This window comes from Cetorhinus maximus, chromosome 12 (assembly GCF_964194155.1).
Source record: "Cetorhinus maximus chromosome 12, sCetMax3.hap1.1, whole genome shotgun sequence".
Taxonomy (NCBI): Eukaryota; Metazoa; Chordata; class Chondrichthyes; order Lamniformes; family Cetorhinidae; genus Cetorhinus; species Cetorhinus maximus.
Window position 1 is genome coordinate 100,272,875 of NC_135890.1, and position 25,153 is coordinate 100,298,027.

Consider the following 25,153-nt stretch of genomic DNA (forward strand, 5'->3'; position numbering starts at 1 on the left):
GTACTTGTTAATCTGTGTCGTATGGTGCTAGTTTTAAATTTTAGTACTTGAAACTGATAAACAAGTAATCGTAGATCTGTAGTGCTGAAATACATACTGTATGTTCCAAATTTTCGCTAATATAAAATGGCTGCAGAGTTGTTTAAAAATTTGTGATAAACTGTTGAATTTAACGGCAATAGAATTAGAAAGCCATTTATCACAAAACTAATACTATTTTTCTGTTAATTATAAATAATCTGACTTCTACATTTGAAGGAAATTATTTGAATTTGTACTAAGACTTGTAGGAAACTGATAATATCTATTTTGAAGTAAGCTGTTCTATACTAATTGTGTAAATACATCAGAATTGCATTTGTTTTTTCTGTTTTGTTATCTTGAGTATATTCTGGGCATACATATTAAAAATGCAAGATATTTTATTCCTCTGTCTAACACATCCTTTAGTGTTTTCACACCTTTCCTCCCAATATTTGTAACTCTGATATCACCAACATATGTCAAGCACAAAAATAATTTGCAGTTCCTGCCTGGTCCTGCTCTGCAGCTCTTAAATGCTCCACGTATCATCTCCCTGCATAACTCTGAACACTTCTCCCAAAAGTGAAGGGAAAGCAATTAGAAGAAAGATAATTGTCCTGGGGGTTACAGCTGTTATTTCAAAATGTGTATATATAACAATATTTAACTGTGCTAAATTTCTACTCTCTAACACAACTGTATTTTAGGAATATACAGTTAATCTGAAAGGATGCATCTGGCAGAATCAAAATGTTAGCTGTCTCTAGGCTGGTTCCTCATTCATTCTTTTCTCTTTTCTCCCCATGTCAGACAGTAGGAACTAGATGTATGTAATATTCAGCACATATGGGATGTCCCTTACCCTCCTAAATTCTCAGCCCTTGCTTAAGAAAATATCTGCTTGAAGTTATTTATCTGAGCCTATGGGGTAAGAGAAAGAAGCTACAGGTGTTTCTTACCCGATTAGGAAAATATACATTTTGCTTGCAAGCCAATCCACTCTTGTGCAGATCACAGTGATGTTTTCTGCATAAAAATCTTGGCATTGAGCAATAGTATATCATTGGATTTACTTCATAGGCAAGAGTGAGTTCTTATTTCAAGCTCTAACCAATTTACACTTGATATATAAACCCAGTAATATGTTAATAACATGTAATTTCTGAGTTGTATCTCTGTGAATATTATATCAGTATATTCAGATTTTCATTTTATTTAGACCTGCAGTGCTCATTACACAAAGCGTTACACCTATTAGTCATTATTAGTGACTCACTTGTGTGGTAACTTCGGTGAACTGCTGATAATTTTTCACAAACAAGGAAACAAAATACCTTGTGCATGCATTCTACAGCATAGATGGCTAGATAATTACAAAGCTGTAAAAGTACCTTCTTTAATTTTGGGCTTTACACAGTGGGTTTCGTATGTACTAACAAATCAAAATCAACCTTTAGACTGGGTACAGTACATCATCCCTGATCATCAATTCTTCAGTATATCTATATTCAGAAACATAAAATATTTAATTTGTGCAATCTTTCTAATTACTGAGATTTGTATTTTTCAACATTATTTTTTCAGGTGTAAGCTACTGTAACTGTACAATCATTAATGTTTGTGCACTTAAAGTATTAACTGATTACAAAATAAACATCACTTTCAAGTATGCTAACTACTTTGGTGATTATGTGCAATAAATCATTAGGTAGCTGTGGATGAGTAAAGTCTTTCGTCCTATTTTGGCGTATCCACATACAAACACTCTATAGTCTCTGCCATCACCATCCAACCACACTCCCTGCTTAACCCAGACCCTCTGCTTACATCTGTCATTTAGCACTAACCATTTCCATTTCCATAAATGTCAATTACAAAGACGTTACCTAAACCATTAAATGGTACTCAGGGTTTAGAGATGGAGAGACAAGAATGAAGGTTCCCTCCATGCTTTCAGCAAAGCTATATTTTTTCTTGTGCCATGCTGTATTGACAACAACATGCTTGCCATATGCGGTGAGGACTGTATTAAATCATCCCATGTGTTTTGCCTCTGTTTTCTTATTTGGAACACTATTGATTGACTTGATCTTCATGTATGAAGAGGAGCTTCCTGATTCCCAAATTTGTTATCTGCTGCTTTGAACTTGGCCTCCTGTCATGGTTTGAATTTGTAATATCCTTATACCAAAATCCCTAAAATAATTGACTTCAATATATATCAACTGTACAATGTACTTGATGTAGAAAGTGCCTTGGTGTACAGGTGAACTGACAATCGATTTTACCATTCCTGATACCTTGATCTATTAACCAATATTTCTGTGCTGATTACTGTGTAATCAGAACAAAAGAACTTTATAAAGATTTTTTTATTAGTTTAAAGGGCAAAAGCAATATTAGTTATGCTATATCCTAGGTAAGTGTCAGGCTTGGATCAGTGGTAGTACAATGCCTCTAGATCAGAAAGCTGTGGGTTCAAATCGTTGTGAGACAGTTGAGCGCTTAATCTAGGCTTCTATTTGAGTGTGACATTATTGAAGGTTCTGTCATTCAGATGAACTCTTAAACCAAAGCCCTACCAGCTTTCTCAGCAAGATCCTGTGATGCTATTGGGAGAGCTGGGATGTGCCTCTAATGACCTGATCAGCATTTAAAAACAGATTTATCTGAGCATTTATTTCACTCCTACTGTGGAGCCTTGCTGTGTGAAAATTGGTTGCCATTTTTACTTGCAATACAACGATGGCTGCATTGATTCAACCTCCTGAGACTTGGGGCAGAATTTTCAGGGAGACGTGCAGGGGTGGGCCCCACACGTCAGTGCTTAAAATGGTGTGCGCTGACATCGGGCGAGTGTCCCGACATCACCGCGCGCCAACGTCATATTTAGCTGGGCGGGCGCGCGATGAAGTGCGACGCGCGCCCGCCATTAATTAAAAGGCTTGTTTAAGGCCCTTAACTCGGCAATCGACGCCGATTCTGAACCACCCGTGCGATCTTCAGCTCGGCGCACGGGCACAACGGGCAGGCGTGTAAGTGACTTTTTAACAAAACTCATCCACAGGTGGGATATGTGGGCTCAGTGGGGTTATCAATGTTTTATGTGAAGTATTTATTGCAGAAAGTTTTTTAAACTTGCCTGTGTGATCTGTAGCAGTTCAGAAAGAATTCCAGCAGCTTTCCCTGTACTTTGAAGCTTCAGCTCAGCACTCTGCAGTCAGGAATCTTTATCGGGCCTGCAGCTTTCCGGAGGCCTCCATTTAGCCTGGGTCTGGGTTCTGACATCTCCACTGGAGGCAGCTCCTCCTGAGGAGGAAGGGTGGGCTAAAATAAGGAGGAGGCCAGGAGTGCACAATCAGCCTCCAGGGGAGCCACCTTTGGGAGGACAGGCACAAGGGGCGCAGAGCCAAGAGGTTGTCCAAGGTGGAAGGGGCCACAGAAGACGCTACTATCCTGCTGCCAGGGTATACAGGCGACGAAGCAGTTACCTCAATATGACTGAAGTGCAGTGCCAAAGTTGGCTCCAACTGTCAAGGGGGACAGTGAACTATATCTGCCAGATGATTGGCCCTGAGATCTCTCCTAACTGTGTGGGAGGACACCCCATGCCAGTGGCTCTGAAGCTCACAGTTGCCCTCCACTTCTTCTATGCCTCTGGCCCTTCCAGGGCTCGGTGGATGATCTTTGCGGTGTATCCCAATCAGCTGTCCACACTTGTGTCAAGCAGGTTACAGACGCTCTGTTCAGGTGTGCATTCACCTTCATCCACTTCCGCTGCGACTAGGCAAGTCAGACACAAGCCAAAGGCTTCGCGGCCATTGCTGGCTTCCTCCCATGTCCAGGGTGCGATAGACTGTACACATGTGGCCATCAAGGCGCCAGCAGGTGAGCCTGGTGCCTTTGTCAACAGGAAGGGCTTCCACTCCATGAATTTGCAGATAGTGTGTGATCACAGGATGCAGATTCTCCAAGTCTGTGCAAGGTACCCAGGCAGCTCCCACAACTCCTACGTCCTCAGACACTCCCAGGTGCCGGGGCTCTTCAGTGCTCTGGCTCGGCTGGATAGATGGCTGTTGGGTGACGAGGGCTATCGCCTCAGAAGGTGGCTCATGATGCCTCTCCGCCATCCAAGAACAGAAGCTGAGCAGCGCTACAATAGGAGCCACAGCTCCATAAGGGCTGTGGTGGAGAGAGCCATCAGTCTTCTCAAGATGCGCTTCCGATGCCTCGACCGCTAAGGAGTGCACTGCAGTACCCCCCAAATCATTTCTCTGTGATAGTGGTTGCATGCTGCGCTCTGCACAATCTTGCGCTGGGAAGGGGGAACGCAGTTGACGATGAAAACCTTGACACAGTAGATGCGGCTGCACACACAATGACTCCAGCAGTGGTTTGGAGGATGAGGATGAGGAAGCACAGGGCAATGATGAGGGGCAGCACACCAACCAGCAACTACACCAAGGAGGCAGGGACATCCGGGACAGTTTAATCCCATGAACCTTCAGCTAGCTCCACACAAATGGACCTGCGGGACCAGCATTGCCTGGTGCATCCATAAGTGCTGCATCTTCCACTTCATCAGCTGCAACTAAGGGCTTAGTACATAAACATCAATGTCCACTCAAACACTCATGATATGTGTGTGAAACAGACAAATGCAGCACAGAGGAGCCACCATCAGTCATGGTAACACATGTGGATTTTATTTCCACCCATCATAAAAGCAACAATAAAATCAAAACGTTGTTCTAACGTTAAAAAATATAAATTTCCTAGTTTTGGGCCAACAGAAAATCACCAGTGACAAACCCGTGGTGTGCCTAAGGTGCCTTATGCTTATGTTTGCGGGTGCTACGTCTTGGTGCCGCCCCATCGCTCGGAGTGGCTTGTGAGACAGCCTGCTGCTCTGCTGTCCTGTTGGCCTCGATGACCTTGGCGGACGCCTGCTGGCCCGTGGAGCTTGTGCTGGCCCTACCTGGCAGGGAATGGCCATTTCCACAGCTGGCATCTCCCCAGTTATCGCAGCAGAGGGGCGGAGGAGCTGCTGCCCTCATCCAGAGCGCCCTGAGAGGAGCCCACAGCGACAACAGGCAACTGCAGCGCGATGTGGGGTTGTTTTGGACCTCCCTGCTCACCGCAGATGGATGGGCACCGAGCTGGGACAGTTGGTGCCCCAAACATCTCCCACATTGCCAATGACCACCTGTGGCCAGTAGCGCTGTGAGGGCTTGCAGGTCCAAGCGTAACCCCAGCAGAAGCTGATTATTCTGTTGGAACCCCCTCTCCATGGAGGAAGCCTGATGTTCTGACATGAGGTTCATGCCATCTCTGACGCTCCGCCTTGATTCCTCCACCACAGAGACCAAGTGAAGCACACTCTCATGCAAGACTCCCAGATGCTCCTGTGCACCCGACCACTTTTCCTGCAGCTGCTGTGTGGCGGACAACTCCAGAGGCACATCATCAGGGCCCGACTCAGCATATGCCTGGTCCCCTGCAGTCCTCCGGCTGCTGGCACCATCGACGCTCTTTGTCTGTGCCATCTCCTCCAGCAATTGTGAAGTGCCCTCTCCACTGTGCCCTGGGACACTAGCCGATGTTACAATTCCCACCGATGTAGTCGTTGCGCTGGTACCTGCCTCGCTGAAATGGTGTGATGCTCGTGACAATTGACGCCCCTCAGGTGTGGAAGGGAGCATCTGGGTGTCCTCATTGCGGCTATGCTCTGGTGATGCTGAAATTAACAACAAGGACAGTGGATCAGTTAGCGTTCAGTCAGTAACACAATTCATCCCTTTCCCCCCCAGGCTCATAATGCGCTCAACCTTCAAGAACCTAAGGAGACGAACATTGGTGGGGTGGTAAATAGTCAGGAGGAGGCTCAAACATTACAGGCGGATACAGATGGGCTGGTTAGATGGCCTAACGAATGCCACATGGGATGTTATGTGGATAAGTGTGAGGCTATGCACTTGGGCAGGACAAACAAGGTACAGGAATACAGGAGAAATGGTAGGACCGTGGAAAGTAAGGATGATTACAGGAACCTTGCTGGGCATGTGGACAAGTCCGTTAAGGTAGCGGAACAGGAACATAAGACGTTTAATAAGGTAAAAGCCATACTTGCCTTTATTAGCCGAGGAATAGAATGTAGGAAAAGAGAGGTCATGTTGCAAGTGCAGAAAACGCTGTCAAGACCACAGCTACACTTCTGCATTCAGTTGTGATCAGCGCTTCATGGGAGGGATGGGATTGGAGTGGAGAGAGTGCAGAGGTTCCTGACCAGGATGCATGCTGGCCTGGAGAGTTGGAGCTATGAGGAAACATTGCATACACTTGCGACATTTTCTGTAGAACACAGGAGATTGACAGGTCACATTATTGAGCTTCATACCATTATGAGGGGCATAGACCAGGTGGACAGAAAGCAACGTTTCCCCTTGGTGGAGGGATGACTAACCTGGTGGCATTTATTTAAGGTGAGGGGAATGAGGTTGACAGGTGAGGTGATGAGGACCTTTTGGACAGAGTAATGTGGGATGTACTGGCTGAAAGGGTGGTAGAGGCACAAACCCTCCTAAGATGCAATAAATATTTGGATGTGCAGCAGCGATGCCATGGCATGTTAGGCCATGGAGATAGTGGTCAGAAATGGGATAAGGCGACTTTGGAAGGTGCTAGAGATGCGCATCCTCAAGGGGCCGAGGGACCTTTGTGTATGACCCACACATCTGACTGTATCAGTCTGTGAATGAGCAGTGTTGCTGCATTAATGAATGCAGCAATCATCAGTGCTTTGAATGGTGGGAAGACAGAGCAGATGGGACTGTGGGCCTCAAATACCTGGCTGCGCCACCCCAGCCTCACCGACACCTGTCGACCTGGGCGCATGGCGGGTTTCCAACTCCAAGGCCTGCTCTTCGAAATGGCTCAGGATGAAAAGCTGGGCCTGGCCACCACCAGTGTGTGAACGCTCGTATATGTTGTGCTCATTTTTCTCCTGCAGAACAGAGAACACCATTTATTGGGGCTGATCATTCATACTCTGCACGCGCACGCCACACCTCAACCACGGTGGTCCATCTGAGGCCTCCAGCGCCTCCTGTCCACGCTACTGGTGATCAGTCATCAAAAGATAGTACGGCTGCTCCCAACCCCCTCCCCCAACGGCCACCTTGGACACATTCTGCATCCATCACTTTCAATAACACACAAGTCTTAGCTCCCACGGCAAGGAGGCGCAACTAGGTGTGGCACCGAGGGCACCAGATGGCTCTTGGCCACGACACCTTGAGGCTCCCCTTCCACCATCTCATCACCGTGAATAAGACGTGTTGGAGTTATGAGTATGTGTCTAGCTGCCTCTCCTGCAGGTTGCCCCCAGACTACTCAAGTGCGACAAACACCAACACATGGGGGAGAACCCATCTTCTCATTAACCACTAAGGCTGTTCGGCGCACCACATCCCGGGAACTGACCATCTCCACCACCTCCTCCCAGGCACGTTTCGTCACATGTGGTGCCCTCCTCCTCCCATCCTGGGGAAACAGGACCTCTCACCATACTGCCATCTCCTCGAGAAGGGCAGCAAGGCAATCATCAGAGAAGCAAGGGGCACACTGGCCCCCCGCTGGACTACCCTGCAGCCTGCCCTGCTTCTGGCCCACACCCTGCAGTCTGCCCTCCTCCTCCGGCCTTCCCTCTATGACAGCCTGGTGTGCAGAACCCCTGCGGTACGACCTGCAGCTGGCCATGGTGATCAGCCTAAAGGAGGCTGTCTAGCCTTTTTTTATACAGACTGCCGGGTCCCCATTGGGCCCAGCAGTCTGTACACGCCCTCAGCAATTTTAAAAGTCCCGCTCTTCACGGGAGTGTGAAATGCGCTGGGTGGGCCTCAATTGGCCCGCCCGCGCTAAATGGCGGCGCAGCCCCAATCGCGGGCACCAATCGGGTCCACGGCCGCCCACGATAGCTTCAGCTCCGCCTGCCCACCTAACGGAAAATTCAGCCCTTGCAGTTTTCAATGGTTTTGTTGAATGCATGTAGATGAACCATTTTTCCAGCACTATTCTCCTATTCTTTGAACAACTACCAACATTTGTGATACAATCTTTTTACAATCTTGTTTATTCATTATATTTGAACAAATATTTATCAAATTAAAGAGTAAGATGTGGAATGTCTGAATCAGGAAGGCATTGAGTCTAAAACTAATGAAATATCACCAATAAGACTCTGTATTTCTATTTCTACAGACCTGTGGACAAGTTTGCAGATCCAGCAATTTTTACTGGTAGATTACTAATGTTCTACATCTAGACTTGACACACATTTAATGTCAGTGTAAGAAATGTGAGTTTAAAATGAATAGTGCTTTTAGTAGCATTTAAACAACTCTGGTTAAACAAAGGGGACACCTGACGCTATCAATGAAGGTTGAGATCCACACTTCTACTCAAAGAAACGAGGATTAAGAAAAATAAATACTATTCCTTGGCAAAATACCTCTTAGTATAGGAAGAGGTATTTTCTGATTCCATTTTGAGAAAATATTCAATGTAGAAATTAATAATGTTATGAGTTACATTTGCTAAATTCATTTGAATTGTTTCATGTGTGTATCTGAATCAATTCAGGTAATTATTGATCCACCATCACCTGCCAATTATTGTTTTAACATTGTGATTGGTTATGATTTTCTTTTAGATTTGCCTGTTATAAATTGTACCTGAGTAATAACATGACATAGCTGTATAATAAAATCCAGTCAAGAGCCAAATAATTATGAACAAAAACTTATCTTTCGCAATCTTAGAATAATTGTAACGAGCCAAGCAATTTCCTTTGGGATTGGAAGATCTGCTTTAGGTTTTCCTGCAACTACAACCAAATAAACAGATAACTTAAAAAATCTTTGTACTAATAATTAATCACATTTTTAGAAAGTAGAGTTAAGGTAGTTTTATATTCTGTACAACACTTAGATAACCCTGCAAAAATATAGTAGTTTTTCAGACAACCAGGTATTTTAGCATTACAAGTTTTCAGACTTTTATTGGAAAACGTAACTACAGTACTCACATAGAAGTTTTAACAAGCAAATAGTAAATATCATTCTATATATGATCACAATACAAACTGATAACTGGCTGGGTGTATTGTCTCTGAAAACATTTATATACCACATTATGCCATCATCAAATTAGCACTGCCAAAGCTTTCAGTTGTATTGGAACAATTCCATCAAAATCATCTTTAGTTAAAAGCTCAGTCCATTTATATAAAATAAATCATCCTGAATTGGTCTTCATTGTGTAGCTTCCATGTCCAACACCAATGCAATAAACTGTTTAGATTTTTAATGGAATGATGGGGAAATACACCATTCTATTAAGACCACAGAATTTTAATGGCACAGAAGGAGGCCATTCGGCTCATTGTGCCTGCACCGGCTCTCCAAATGAGTATTATGACCTAGTGCCATTGCCTTGCCTTTTCCCTGTACCCCTGCACATTGTTTCTATTCAAATAATTATCTAATGCCCTCTTGAATGCCTCGATTGAACCTGCCTCCACCACACTTCCGGGCAGTGCATTCCAGACCTGAACCACTCGTGTGAAAAAGGTTTTTCTCAAGTCACATTTGTTTCTTTTGCAAATCACTTTAAATCTGTGCCCTCTCGTTCTTGATCCTTTTACGAGTGGGAACAGCTCCTCCCTATTTACTCTGTCCAGCCCCTTCATGATTTTGAACATCTCTATCAAATCTCCCCTTAGCCGCCTTCTCTCCAAGGAGAACAGTCCCAGCCTCTCCAATCTATCCTCATAGCTGAAGTTTCTCATCCCTGGAACCATTCTTGTAAACCTCTTCTGCACTCTCTCCAATATGTTCACATCCTTCCTATAATGTGGCGCCCAGAACTGTACACAATACTCCAGCTGAGGTCTAACAAGTGTCTTGTATAAATTCAACATAACCTCCTTGCTCTTGTGTTCTATGCCCCTATTAATAAAACCCAGGATGCTATATGCTTTATTGACTTCTCTCTCCACCTGTCCTGCCACCTTCAATGATCTAGGCACATAGACACCCAGGTCTTTCTGCTTCTGCGCCCCCTTCAAAATTTCACCCCTTATTTTATATTGTCTGTCCATGTTCTTCCTACCAAAAGGCATCACCTCACACTTCTCTGCATTGAACATCATCTGCCACCTATCAGCCCACTTGTCTATGTCCTTTTGAAGTTCTACACTGTCCTCCTCCTCCCCGCCACCCCCCCAAGCTTTGTATCATCCACAAACTTTGAAAGTGTCCCCTGCACAGCAAGATCTAGATCATTTATAGATATCCGGAAAAACAAGGGTCCCAATACCGACCCCTGGGGAACTCCACTACAAACCTCCTTCCAGCCTGAAAAATATCGATTGACCATTACTCTCGGCGTCCTATTTTTCAGCCAATTCTGTATCCACGTTGCTACTGTCCCTTTTATTCCATGCACAATAATTTCTCTCTCAAGCCTGTTGTGTGGCACTGTATCAAATGCCTTTTGAAATTCCATGTACACCACATCAACAGCATTACCCTCATCGACCTTTTCTGTTAGCTCTTCAAAAAACTCCAAGTTAGTTGAACACAATTTCCCCTTTAGAAATCCACACTGGCTCTTCCTTATCAACCCATATTTTTCCATGGGCAGCTTTTTCCGGCCGGTGAGCGGGGACTGTGCCCACTCGCTGACGCGTAAAATGACGCAGGGTGACGTCGAGCATGCGCCCTGACGTCACCACGTGTCATTTAGATTCTCGGCTGCGCACCTGCCGACCTGTCAACGGCCTATTAAGGCCATTAAAAAAGTAATTAAAATGATTAATGGAGCTGCCCGTCCAACCTTAAGGTTGGCGGGCAGGCGAAGAGCCCAGGCAGCCTTCAGAAAAACATGAAGCCTCATCCATGGGTGGGGTGAGGTTTCATTAGGGTTTTAAAATTTGTATAAAATGCTTAAATAAAAGAAATTGACATGTCCCAGCTCATGTGACAGTGTCAGATGAGGGGACATGTCAGGAATATTTTTTTCTGCCTTTGATGAACTTTTGAATCCTGAGCCAAACTCCCTGAGGCAGCATTTTGCCTCAGGGAGATCTGTGCACTCTTTTGCGCACGTGCGTGAAAGAGCGCACTCCCAGCTCAGGGAATCACCCCTCCACCCCCCCCCCCCCCCCCCCCCGCCCGCACAGGGAACGCACATCGCTCCCTGGCGCACGTCACTCTGGGCGGGCCTTAATTGGCCCGACCACGGAAAATGGTGGCGCCGATTGGGAACCCACCCACTCCCACACAAACACCACCCCCCCCCCCCCGACGGAGGGAAATGCTGTCCAGTCGCTACTAATTCTATCCTGAATAATTGTTTCTAGAATCTTGTCCACTACAGAAGTTTAACTGACAGGTCTGTAATTGCTGGGCTTATCCTTACAACCTTTTTTGAACAAGGGCGTAATGTTTGCAATTCTCCAGTCCTCTGGATAGTAAGCGTTTACAAACAAGATGGTTGGGTTAACGGAACTTGACAGTTGGAGTTTGCTTACATACACTAAAAAACGTAATCATATAGATCTCATGTACTTGATTGCTAGCCGGCTCCAAATATAGTTGTCTTCCATATTGCTAATATAATGTGTTGTTTCAGGATACCTCCTGTAGGGAATGGCGCTGCTCTTTCAAACTCAAAGTGGTGTTATTATGGATTGGAAGAAGACACGGAGCAAAGTGGAGTGAGAGACCCTAGAGAAAGGGGCCTCACAGTCACTCTGGGAATTCGTATCCTTTTTCAAGGTTAACATTTCTGGAACAGCGTTTTGGTTTTTCAGTAACGCTACGCTTGTGGAGTGTAAATACACTCATCCGTTGAATCTCCCTATGTCTAAAAGCAAAAAAAATGTGAAGCGCCAGTTCATAGATTCAACGGAAGGTACACTTGTATGCAGAAGGAAGGAGGCGGGAATTTAACACATCGAGTAGGGTAAATGAAATCGAAGGGATTGCCTAGCAGTGTGGCCATTTATTACCTGGATTCAGAAAGTGGAGGGGGAAGTCATTAGTCAACGAATTCAATTTCAGTAGACCTAAATTTGAACAATGAGATTTAATTGGGGGAAATGTAACAGTGATCTCATCCAGTAGTTGGGCAGGTATACGCATAGCCACAACTTGATTACCTGCTCCGTATCGTTCAGGAAAGGATAATGTTTATAAAAGCAAAATACTGGGGATGTTGGAAATCTGAAACAAAAACAGCTGGAAAAACTCAGCAAGTCTGACAGCATTTGTGGAGAGAAAGACAGAATTAACATTTCGAGTCCATATGACTCTTCATCAGAACTCATGATAATGTTTAAGCGGAATTTACAATAAAAGGTCAGAAAGTGCTTTAGGGTTTTCAGTTTGTTTTAACTGATCACCTCTCTCCACAGGAGATTAACTTCTTTCCTTCATTTGGGTTGGTGTCAGACATGTCCTGTTCTACTACCAGTCATTCCACAAGCGATTTCCTCAGTTTAGGAAGATGCTGCTTTAAGAAAATGGATAACCTGGCAATGGATAACCTGGCTAAATTAAAAATGCACAACGAGAATCACAACGTGGCCAGTTGGGGTAGATGAGGTAGCAAGACATCCTGCAGTATCCATGTAAACTCTGGAACTAAGCAGTGGACAGCATAGTCGAGAGCAAGGAATTGTGGAAGCTGGAGATCTGAAATTAAAAGCAGAAAATGTTGAAGATACTCAGCAGGTCAAGCAGCATCTGTGGCGAGAAAGAGAGAGAGGGAGAAAGAGAAAAAGAGAGAATGGGGAGAAACAGAAAGACAGAGGGGGAGAAACTGAGAGAGGAGAAAGTGAGAGAGGGGGAGAAACAGAAAGGGGAGAAACAAAGTGAGAGAAGGGGAGAAACAGAAAGAGAGAGGGGGAGAAACAGAGAAAGAGAGAGAGGGGAGAAACAGAAAAAGAGAGAGGGGGAGAAACAGAGAAAGAGAGAGGGGGAGAAACAGAGAGGGGGAGAAACAGAGAAAGAGAGAGAAGGGGAGAAACAGAGAAAGAGAGGGAGGGGGAGAAACAGAGAAAGAGAGGGAGGGGGAGAAACAGAAAGAGAGAGGGGGAGAAACAGGGAAAGAGAGAGAGGGGGAGAAACAAAGAGGGGGAGAGACAGAGAAAGAGGGGGAGAGACAGAGAAAGAGAGAGAAGGGGAGAAACAGAGAGAGAGAGAGGCAGAGAAACAGAGAGAGAGGGAGGAGAGAAAGAGGGGGGGAGAGACAGAGAGCAGGGGGAGAGAGAGGCGGGAGAGACAGAGAGAGAGGCGGGAGAGACAGAGAAAGGGGGAGAAACAGAGAAAGAGAGAGGGGGAGAAACAGAGAAAGAGAGAGAGGGGAGAAACAGAAAGAGAGAGGGGGAGAAACAGAGAAAGAGAGGAGGAGAGACAGAGAAAGAGAGGAGGAGAGACAGAGAAAGAGAGAGAAGGGGAGAAACAGAGAGAGAGAGAGAGGGGGGAGAGATAGAGAGAGGGGGGAGAAACAGAGAGGGAGGAGAGACAGAGAGAGGGGGGGGAGAGACAGAGAGAGAGAGGGGGGAGAGATAGAGAGGGGGAGAAACAGGGAGGAGAGACAGAGAGAGGGGGGGAGACAGAGAGAGAGAGGGGGGGAGACAGAGAGAGAGAGGGGGAGAGACAGAGAGGGGGGGAGAGACAGAGAGAGGGGGGGAGAGAGAGAGAGGGGGGGGAGAAACAGGGAGAGAGGAGAAACGGAGAGAAAGAGGGGCAGTAAGTGAGAGAGGGGGAGAAACAGAGAGAGAGAGTGGGGGGGAGAAACAGAGGGGGGGGGGAGAAGACGGGGGGGGGGGAGAGACAGAGAGGGGGAGAAACGGAGAAAGAGAGAGAGGGGGAGAAACGGAGAAAGAGAGAGAGGGGGAGAAACGGAGAAAGAGAGAGGGGGAGAAACGGAGAAAGAGAGAGAGGGGGAGAGATAGAGAGAGGGGGGAGAAACAGAGAGAGAGAGAGAGGGGGAGAGATAGAGAGAGGGGGGAGAAACAGAAAGGGGGGGAGAGATAGAGAGGGGGAGAGACAGAGAGAAAGGGGGGGAGAGATAGAGAGGGGGAGAAACAGAGAGGGAGGAGAGACAGAGAGAGGGGGGGAGACAGAGAGGGGGGGAGACAGAGAGAGAGAGGGGGGAGAGACAGAGAGGGGGGAGAGACAGAGAGGGGGGAGAGACAGAGAGAGGGGGAGAGACAGAGAGAATGGGGGAGAAACAGGGAGAGAAAGAGGGGCAGTAAGTGAGAGAGGGGAGAGAAACAGAGGGAGGAGAGAGAGAGAGAGGAGAGACAGAGAGGGGGGGAGAGACAGAGAGAGGAGGGGAGAGACAGAGGGGGGGAGAGACAGAGAGAGGGGGGGAGAGATAGAGAGGGGGAGAAACAGAGAGGGAGGGGGGGGAGACAGAGAGGGGGGGAGACAGAGAGGGCGGAGAGACAGAGAGAGAGGGGGGGGAGAGACAGAGAGGGGGAGAAATAGTGGTCGGTGACCTTGCGTCAGGGTAACAGTTACTCGGGCAGACGCCGAGGAGACAACCTGAAACTCTCAAACTTGATAAAGAATCTCTTCCTTTACTAAATAGTGCCCTCTGGCTTCCTCTGCGAAAAATACCACCAGCTTTGAAAATGTTGAGGGTCTCATGAAAGTGTTTCCAAGTCTGCCACAGTGTTGAGATGGTTTGACCCGGGCTAGCTGGTTTATGCTAAGTATCCGAGCTGTTGGGGCAACATTTTCAGGGAGGAGCTGCGCTGAAAAAAAAAAGCTGCGCGTGAATTATATTTCATAATGTTTGTTAAAACCCCAAAAGCATGACAGCGGGCTTGTCCCTGTAAAGCATTTTAAGGCGATCCACGTTTTCTGGATGAATAGGGGGGCGGGATCTGCCAGGGGGAGTGCAAGATCTTTTCAAGGACCTGATTGCGCCGCGTCGTTAATCCATTGGGGGGAAGAAACCCCGTCTGATTCCTCGGTGCCAGCAATCCATCAGCGAGACGTCAATGAGACTCCTCTGGGAAACTACAAAACACACGCTGCCCTGACCAAAGGAAAAGAGTGGAGGCACCAGGGTGCAACACTCAGTCTCCACACACTGAGCCAAGCAGCCCTTGTGTATATATATATATAAAAAAAACACTTCCAGATTGTATCCTCAATGACAGTTAAAGCAAAGCTCCAGTCGGTACGAACCAGGCAGCCCTGACTCTCGGATGTTTGCAGCTTCTGGCTTGTTGTGTCCACTCTGAGAACTGTGGGCAGCTGAGGTTGCTGCAGCACTCGGGAGCGCTCGCCTGTGTGTGCTGTGGAGAGAATCCAGTAGATCATTGCGGACGGGGAGGCGGGCGGACCGGTGCAGTTCGGACGGCCAGAGATAATCCAGTATCATCCACCCGAGTGTGCACAGGGAATGGCCGGGAGCGTGCATGCGGGCACTTCCAGGAACCTCCAGTGGTGCACAGCATCGTGGAGAGGCTTCCTGGCAACTTTCTTTCTGCTGTACTTAATCCCCCTGGTGTGCACTTCGTGGGGGACTGGATTTCAGTACAAGTACCCAGCGGGATGGCAGAACAGCAAGGACCAGCTCGGAGTGGGCAGCAATGGGTTCCTCACCCGCAGGTAACCGGTAGCCCCGCTTCACTCCTTTTTCACAATAGAAAGTTAGTAACCTTGATGAAGGAGAGTGGGGAAAAAAGGCGAGTCTCGCTAAGTTACAAAAGGCTGGTTGTGAATTGCTGCAGACGGGTTCTGGGTCAGTGCTTGTGGTTAGTTAGTTGTGTCCGGATGTGGGGAAGGCAAACAAGCTCGCTGCGGAGAAAGGTTCATCAGAGTGACGGTCAGATTGTTGGATATACACTTATTAATGCCCCTGATTTCGAGATATTTTGTGGACCAGAAGTTCACTACTCGCTAAAGCAATCCAACTATCCAGGTATAATCGTTTCCCAATGGTTAAATACTACCCAGGGATTTGCTCTTATTTAAAACTCTCATCTCGTACAATAGCTGCCTGAAACACGTGTTTTGATTGACAACTTTTTTTTAAAAGAAAAATGTAGCATTTAACGCCCCACGGGAATTCTTGATACAGTTTCATAAATCGAGAGAGGAGAGTTTTTCCCTTCCTGCTATCTGACAAATCCGGCGCTGTTTGAGATGAGATTCGGACAAGCTGCCAATGGGTTTGTCGGCTTTCTCATCATGGTCTCACGGGTCGCCAGAACTTCTTGTGCAGCCATCCTCGCCCTGGGGGTTAACCCGAGTTTTTTTTTTGAGTTATCAACAGTCACAGATTGCAACTCTTTTGAGTACAATCACAGTTCTTGGTTTCCAGGAGTGGGACATGAACCCACAACCTTCTGATTCAAAGGCGAGGGTGCTATGGACTGAGCCACAGCTGACACCTTTCAAAGTAAATCTGTAATCTCCCTACAGATTGAAACTCTTTCAAGTTATCAACAGTCACAGATTGTAACTCTTTCAAGTACATTCACAGTTCTTGGTTTCCAGGAGTGGGACATGAACCCACAACCTTCTGATTCAAAGGCGAGGGTGCTATGAACTGAGCCACAGCTGACTTTTTTTTTAAAAATATACTTTATTCATAAAAATCTTCAATCACATTCAAAACCATTTCAAAAACAACATTACAAGGGTACAATCCAGGTTAAACTTTTACAAAATGTATCACCAGGTGCATCAGTACAAACAATATTACAGTCATTTACAGCCTTTCATTTTGATCTGTACAGCCCGAGGGGCTCTAAACAGTTCCCAGTCTCTCGGTGCGCTGTGGTAGAAAGGTCCACAGCTGACACCTCCTGGGCACCAGCACCTCACACTGTAATGATCTGAATAATGCGCCACTCTACAGCGTGGACCGTCCCTCCCGTGAATTCACATCAGTGTGGTATTGACCATTGCCATAAATTTGGCTGCAGATAGGGAGGAACCTGTGTTGGTTTTTTAATATTAGATTTGTCTCGTTTCAGAGAATAGAACACGTTTAGGATGATTCTACCTTGCTAGCATAATTCTTTTAAAAAATAAATCAAAGTCCTAGCTTCCTCATTAAGCTTCCCTACATTTGATAGGATGGGGATCACACTTGTCGGGTAAAATGACAATGGTTGGCTTTTGTACACAAAAAGCCCTCGCACAAAAGAAGCATCTAGTGTTTAGAGAATGCGAGCAATCCCTTGTGGTTTAAAAGTTTGACACGGGTTGAGGTAATCGCCTTTCAAGCAATCCAAGACGATTCTTCCTGTGAATATTCAAGCCACCTCCTCCCTCAGTGCTAAGAAATCTCCAAAGAACAAGTGCCTCAGACCGGCACCAGGTTCATCTGACCTCTCACAAAAATCACTGGTTCGATTGAGAGTGATATTTCAGCACTCTCGATCACTTTAATGGGACGGATAACGAAAGAAAGCTAATAGTAAACTGACCTCGTGTTCCAGAGCTCAAAGATCCTGCGTTAAGGAAGGACTAAATCCTACTTTGTCACGTTGTGGGTTTTTTTTTGGTAAATTCGAAATTATCCATCTGTATATGGTGCCATGTTAATGTTTTTCCGTATATTAAGATTGATTAAAACTTTAATAGCCAATTAATCAAAACTGTAGTCTGTTTTCAAAGGTGTGACACCTCCATTGGGTTAAGCAGCCAACTCGACTGGAACCCCCTCCCCGTTAACTGGGCGGGGTTGCTCTGAAATTGGCCAGATATAAGCCTGCTTAAAAATAGGTGTACAACTGTGGAGTTTACACTGGTGAGAGTTTCTGTATGTCCTGACAAGCAATCTGGCACATTGTACCACGACAGAAAAGGGGCGGAATTTATCTTAAGTGAGTCAAGACCATAGAATGGTCAGTTTTAAATAAATTCCCCATCAGTCATGTCAGGCAGGTTTTATTCGGGGGTCTGGCATCTCCTTCCAACAGTAATTCGAAGTGAATGTTTCTCGCCCAAGCGAGAGCTAATGAACTCTTCTGAGGACTCTGCAGATGGGCCTTTTCACGGTGCTGTTGCGTGAAATTAATCTGCAAGGAACCACTTAATCAAATAGTTGTACACCCAGTCCCACTCTAATGGCCTTTCTAATTTCCACTTTCAAACGATACCCTCGCTTTAAGCATCAATGCAGCGTCTATTACTGGGGGAATAATGCATCCCAAAACACTGCTTACTGTAGGAGCTTGGTTTTATTGACATCACAACATTGCCTGTGGCAACTGATAACGAACAGATTTCCGGACCATGCATTCTAATAACAGGTCCCAGTCACAACCACCCACAAACTATCAGTAACCACTCGAAACCCTCAGTGTTATTCTTCTATTATCTGAGCATTAACACTGCTTCAACTGGGCTGACAGTATCCAGAAGTTAGAGCCGGGCATTGTCATCAGTGACTGGCTGAGGTTTTATTTCAGATTCTCATTGACTCAGCACCAGATGCCTCGCTGCTTTGGAGACTCGTAACTGGAAACTCCATTTGATTGAATTATTTATGAATGGCATCGTTCCGTTAAAGGCCATTAACAACGGCCGTGTCCTGGGCAATGTTCAACGTGAAATGTTCCGGTTCCAGCTTTCCCTGCTCGAAAACAGACCAGGGAGAATACAAATAAATATCGAGCCCAGAATAACTCTCAGTCCAATAGGACACCTAGAACTCGACACAAAGCTTTTACCCATTTGGACGTTGAATTTGTTTTCGTCACGTTTGCTAGTCGATCAAAAGTGAACGGAAGGATCAACTTTGAAGTTTGTATAAAGTGATGTGTTTACATTAGTAATGATACTGGTGGTACCGTCGGTCTCTTTAGTCAAGGCATGAACTTTTGATGGGGTGATTTACTGGAGCAGTGTTTACATACAGCCTGCATTTATCTCGATTATTTGAGATAAAAACGGGATAGTGTGAATTCATAACAAAAATACCTGGAAAAACTCAGCAGGTCTGGCAGCATCTGCGGAGAGGAACACAGTTAACGTTTCGAGTCCGAATGAGCCTTCAACAGAACTAAGTAAAAATAGAAGAGAGGTGAAATATAAGCTGGTTTAAGGGGAGGGGGGGGGGGACAAGTAGAGCTGGATAGAGGGCCAGTGAAAGGTGGAGATAACCAAAAGATGTCACAGACAAAAGGGCAAAGAGGTGTTGAAGGTGGTGATATTATCTAAGGAATGTGCTAATTAAGGGGAGAAAGCAGGACAAGCAAGGTACAGATAGCCCTAGTGGGGGTGGGGTGAAGGAATCGAAAAAGGATAAAAGGTAGAGATAAAACAATGGATGGAAATACATTTAAAAATAATGGAAGTAGGTGGGAAAATAAAAATCTATATAAATTATTGGAAAAAAAGGGGGGGGGAATCGGAAAGTGGGTGGGGATGGAGGAGAGAGTTCATGATCTAAAATTGTTGCACTCAATATTCAGACCAGAAGGCTGTAAAGTGCCTAGTCGGAAGATGAGGTGCTGTTCCTCCAGTTTGCGTTGAGCTTCATTGGAACAATGCAGCAGGCCAAGGACGGACATGTGGGCATGAGAGCAGGGTGGAGTGTTGAAATGGCAAGCGACAGGCAGGTCTGGGTAATGCTTGCGGACAGACTGAAGGTGTTCTGCAAAGCGGTCAACCAGTCTGCGTTTGGTCTCTCCAATGTAGAGGAAACCGCATTGGGAGCAACGAATGCAGTAGATTAAATTGAGGGAAGTGCAAGTGAAATGCTGCTTCACTTGAAAGGAGTGTTTGGGCCCTTGGACGGTGAGGAGGGGGAAGTAAAGGGGCAGGTGTTGCACCCCCTACGGTTGCATGGGAAGATGCCGTGGGAGGGAGTTGAGGTGTAGGGGGTGATGGAGGAGTGGACCAGGGTGTCCCAGAGGGAACGATCCCTACGGAATGCCACCAGGGGGGGTGAAGGGAAGATGTGTTTGGTGGTGGCATCATGTTGGAGTTGGCGGAAATGGCGGAGGATGATCCATTGAATGCGGAGGCTGGTGGGGTGATAAGTGAGGATAAGGGGGACCTGGAAAAAGTTATTAATTTTGCTTCCAATTTTCACCCCTCCATCATTTTCACATGGTCCATCTCTGACACTTCCCTTCCCTTCCTTGACCTCTCTGTCTCAATTTCTGTTCCAGTGAAGCTCAACGCAAACTGGAGTAACAGCACCTCATCTTCCGACTAGGCACTTTACAGCCTTCCGGACTGAATATTGAGTTCAACAATTTTAGTTCATGAACTCTCTCCTCCATCCCCACCCACTTTCCGATTTCCCCCCCTTTTTTGTTACCAATAATTTATGTAGATTTTTCTTTACCCACCTTTTTCCATTATTTTTAATTGTATTTCCATCCATTGTTTTATCTCTACCTTTTATCCTTTTTCGATTCCTTCACCCCACCCCCACTAGGGCTATCTGTACCTTGCTTGTCCTGCTTTCTCCCCTTAATTAGCACATTCCTTAGATAATATCACCACCTTCAACACCTCTTTGTCCTCTTGTCTGTGACATCTTTTGGTTATCTCCACCTATCACTGGCCCTCTATCCAGCTCTACCCCTCCCCCCCCCCCCCCCCCAAACCAGCTTATATTTCACCTCTCTTCTATTTTTACTTAGTTCTGTTGAAGGCTCATTCGGACTCGAAACATTAACTGTGTTCCTCTCTGCAGATGCTGCCAGACCTGCTGAGTTTTTCCAGGTATTTTTGTTTTGGATTTCCAACATCCGCAGTTTTTTGCTTTTACATTAGAGTGAATTCATCATCAATTACTGGAAATTCGCATAACTTCTGTAAAGTTGTATCTTGGGACAATACTAACATATTGCTACAAACTTTCTAGAGGACAAGTGAGAATAAATCACCCAATGACATGGACTGCATATCCCCAGTTATATTATTCCTGGCGTTAATGTTGCTTTTCTGAAAATCATGACTCCCCAACTTCTATTCACGTGGTAATAGATCACATTTGTTATTTTTCTTACCGTGTGTTCAAGCTGTTGGTCTTAATCGATTTTTTAAAAAAAATTAAAGTGGTTAAAATGCCATTTTTGACATACTTCCCATTTTGTCTGTGCCCTGGTGCATTTCTGAGGGTGAGGAATGTTTTTCAGCAGTTGTCGGAGATTGGAGGGTGAGAGGATGATAATGGTATAGAAAGTAGTTAGAAGATTATCTTGGATTTGAGTATTATCAGTGTGACCATGTCACAACTTCAACTTGAGACATTCCTGATGCCAGCGTTGTTATTTTGGATGTATTTTGTGTGAATCAGAGAAACAATGTTTTGGAGTTATGACAACCTATTGCTTTAAGGCTAAACCATAAAGATCAGAAGCTCCTAAAAGGTCTTTCCTGGTTTCTGTTGAGTTTCTGCTCTCAGCCACAACAGCATTTAGCAATTAGAGTTGCTTCAGCACCCCTGGGCTAGGAAAATGGAATATTCAACCAGGCCCACATCCTTACTCGTACCAAGTCCTGTTTATCCATCACCCCTATGATGTTATTGCTATTACAGAGACTTGGTTGAAGGATGGACAGGATTGGCAGATAAATGTTCCAGGATTTAGATGTTTCAGGCAGGATAGAGAGGAATGTAGAAGAGGTGGGGGAGTTGTACTGCTGGTTAAGGAGAATATCATAGCTGTACAACAGGAGGACACCTCGGAGGGCTCATGCAGCGAGGCAATATGGGTAGAGCTCCGGAATAGGAAGGGTGCAGTCACAATGTTGGCGGTTTACTATAGGCCTCCGAATTGCCGGCGGGAAATTGAGGAACAGTTATGTAGGCAGATTTTGGAAAGATGTAAAAGCAATAGGGTTGTTGTGGTGGGTGATTTTAACTTTCCCTATATTGACTGGGAATCACTTAGTGCTAGGGGTTTGGATGATGCAGAATTTGTAAGGTGCATCCAGGAGGGCTTCCTGAGACAGTATGTAGATAGTCCAACTAGGGAAGGGGCAATACTGGACCTAGTATTAGGAAATGAACCCGGCCAGGTGGTCGAAGTTTCAGTAGGGGAGCATTTTGGGAAAAATGACCATAATTCAGTAAGTTTCAAGGTACTGGTGGATAAGGATAACAGAGTCCTCGGGTTAAGGTGCTTAACTGGGGGAAGGCTAATTATAACAATATTAGGCAGGAACTGAGGAATCTAGACTGGAGGCGGATGTTTGAGGGCAAATCAATAACTGACGTGAGGGGCTTTCAAACGTCAGTTGATAAGAATTCAGGACCAGCATGTTCCTGCTAGGATGAAGGATAAGTATGGCAAGTTTCAGGAACCTTAGATAACGAAGGATATTTGTGAGATTAGTCAAAAAGAAAAGGGAAGCATTCGTAAGGGCTAAAAGGCTGGGAACAAATGAAGCCCGTGGAGAATATAAAGAAAGTAGGAAGAAACTTAAGCAAGGAATCAGGAGGGCTAAAAGGGATCATGAAAAGTCATTGGCAACCAGGATTAAGGAAAATCCCAAGGCCTTTTATACATATATAAAAAGCAAGAGGGTAGCCAGGGAAAGGGTAGGCCCACTCAGGGACAGAGGTGGGAATCTGTGGAGTCAGAAGAAATGGGAGAGATACTAAATGAGTACTTCTCATCAGTATTCACCAAAGAGAAGGACTTAGCGGTCGATTTGTCTGGGGAAGAGTGTGTAGATAGCCTGGATCATGTTGAGATCAAAAAAGAGGTGTTAGGCATCTTGAAGAATATTAAGGTGGATAAGTCCCCAGGGCCAGATGGGATCTACCCCAGAGTACTGAGGGAAGCAAGGGAGGAGATTGCTGGGGCCTTGACAGAAATCTTTGTATCCTCACTGGCTACGGGTGAGATCCCAGAGGACTGGAGAATGGCCAATATTGTTCCATTGTTTAAGAAGGGTAGCAGGGATAATCCAGGAAATTACAGGCCGGTGAGCCTTATGTCAGTGGTAGGGAAATTATTGGAGAAGATTCTTCATGACAGGAGTTACTACCATTTGGAAGCAAATGGGTGTATTAGTAAGAGGCAGCATGGTTTTGTGAAGGGGAGGTCGTGTCTCACTAACTTGATTCGAGTTTTTCGGGGAAGTGACAAAGATGATCAACGATGGAAGGGCAGTGGATGTTATCTACATGGATTTCAGTAAGGTCTTTGACAAGGTCCCTCATGGCAGACTGGTACAGAGGGTAAAGTCGCATGGGATCAGAGTTGAGCTGGCAAGATGGATACAGAATTGGCTTGGTCATAGAAGACAGAGGGTAGCAGTGGAAGAGTGCTTTTCTGAATGGAGAGCTGTGAATAGTGGTGTTCTGCAGGGATCAGTGCTGGGACCTTTGCTGTTTGTAGTATACATAAATGATTTGGAGGAAAATGTAACTGGGCTAATTAGTAAATTTGCCGACGACACTAAGGTTGGAGGAGTTGCAGATAGTGAAGAGGATTGTCAAAGGATACAACGGGATACAGATCGGTTGGAGACTTGGGCAGAGAAATGGCAGATGGAGTTTAATCCGGACAAATTTGAGGTAATGCATTTTGGAATGCATTGGAACAGGTAGGAATTATACAGTAAATGGCAGAACCCTTAAGTGCATTGACAGGCAGAGGGATCTGGGTGTACAGGTCCACAGGTCACTGAAAGTGGCAACGCAGGTGGATAAGGTAGTCAGGAAGGCAGGGGTATTGAGTATAAAAGCTGGGAAGTCATGCTGCAGCTGTATAGAACCTTAGGCCACACTTGGAATATTGCGTGCAATTCTGGTCGCCGCATTACAGAAGGAAATGGAGGCATTGGAGAGGGTGCAGAGGAGGTTTACCAGGATGCTGCCTGGTCTGGAGGTTATTAGCTATGAGGAGAGGTTGGAGAAACTCGGATTGTCCTCACTAGAGCGACGGAGATTGAGGGGCGACTTGATAGAAGTTTACAAAATTATGAGTGGCATGGACAGAGTAGATAGTCAGAAGCTTTTTCCCAGGGTGGAAGAGTCAATTACTAGGGGACATAGATTTAAGGTGAGAGGAGAAAACTTTAGAGGAGATGTGCGGGGCAAGTTTTTTACGCAGAGGGTAGTGAGTGTCTGGAATTCGCTGCCAGAAGAGGTGGTGGAAGCAGGTACGATAGTGGTGTTTAAGAGGCAGCTTGACAAATACATGATTAGGATGGGAATAGAGGGATACGGACCCCAGAAGTGCAAAATGTTTTAGTTTGACAGGCAATATGATCGGCGCAGGCTTGGAGAGCTGAAGGGCCTGTTCCTGTGCTGTACTTTTCTTTGTTCTTTGTTCTCTGCTCGCTGCCTACACTGGCTCCCAGTTAAGCAATACCTCAAATTTGAAATTCTCATCCTTATTTTCAAATCCCTCTGTGGCCTCGTCCAGCCCTGCAATCCCTCTGCTTCTCTAATTCTGGCTTCTTAAGTGTCCCTGATTTTAATTGCTCCACCATTGGTGACTGTGGCTTCGGCTGTCCGCCCCTCCCTACACCTTTCCACCTCTCTACCTCACTTTCGACTTGTAAGGTGCTTCTTAAAGCCTACCTCTTTGACAAAGCCATTTGGCTCCTTATGTGTCTCAGTGTCAAATTTTGCCTTAGAACCTCTTTGACATGCCTTGGGATGTCATATTATGTTAAAGCCACTATATAAATACAAGTTGTTATTGTTAGTCATCCATATCCTAACTATCCAGCAACTCCTGAGTTACACATTTGTAGATGTCTGGCTGGGACAGGAGTGGGCTTTATTGCAATGCCCTCACAGTTAAATAGCTTTCTGGTAACATAATATCTCACGTGAAGAATGGACACTTGGGTGGAGGGTTGCCAATGCGTTTGAGTCTTAGCAAGTCAGGAGAGGAAGGGAGGAAATTATTTTGGCGAATGCTCATGGTCAGGATGAAGCATTAAAGCACTGGCACTGGTATCAGAGCCACATTTATTGTATAATGATCTTCATTCCAAAAATAGCTAGCACAATTAGAACTTGTATAAAGAACTTGCATTTATGCAGCATTTCCTATTCACAGAATGTCCCAAAACGATTCACAGCCAAGTAATTACTTTTGAAA

At 45.6% G+C, this 25,153-nt stretch overlaps 1 protein-coding gene across 1 annotated transcript in view; it reads left to right on the forward strand.

Moving 5' to 3' along the window:
• Positions 1 to 15,438: 15,438 nt before the first annotated feature.
• Positions 15,439 to 25,153, forward strand: part of emid1 (EMI domain containing 1) — a 386,658-nt gene continuing 376,943 nt past the window's right edge. Inside the window, exon 1 of the mRNA XM_078554249.1 lies at positions 15,439 to 15,719. Within this exon, the coding sequence (XP_078410375.1) occupies positions 15,511 to 15,719 (209 nt within the window). The 5' untranslated portion in view covers positions 15,439 to 15,510. The remainder of the gene's footprint in view (positions 15,720 to 25,153) is intronic.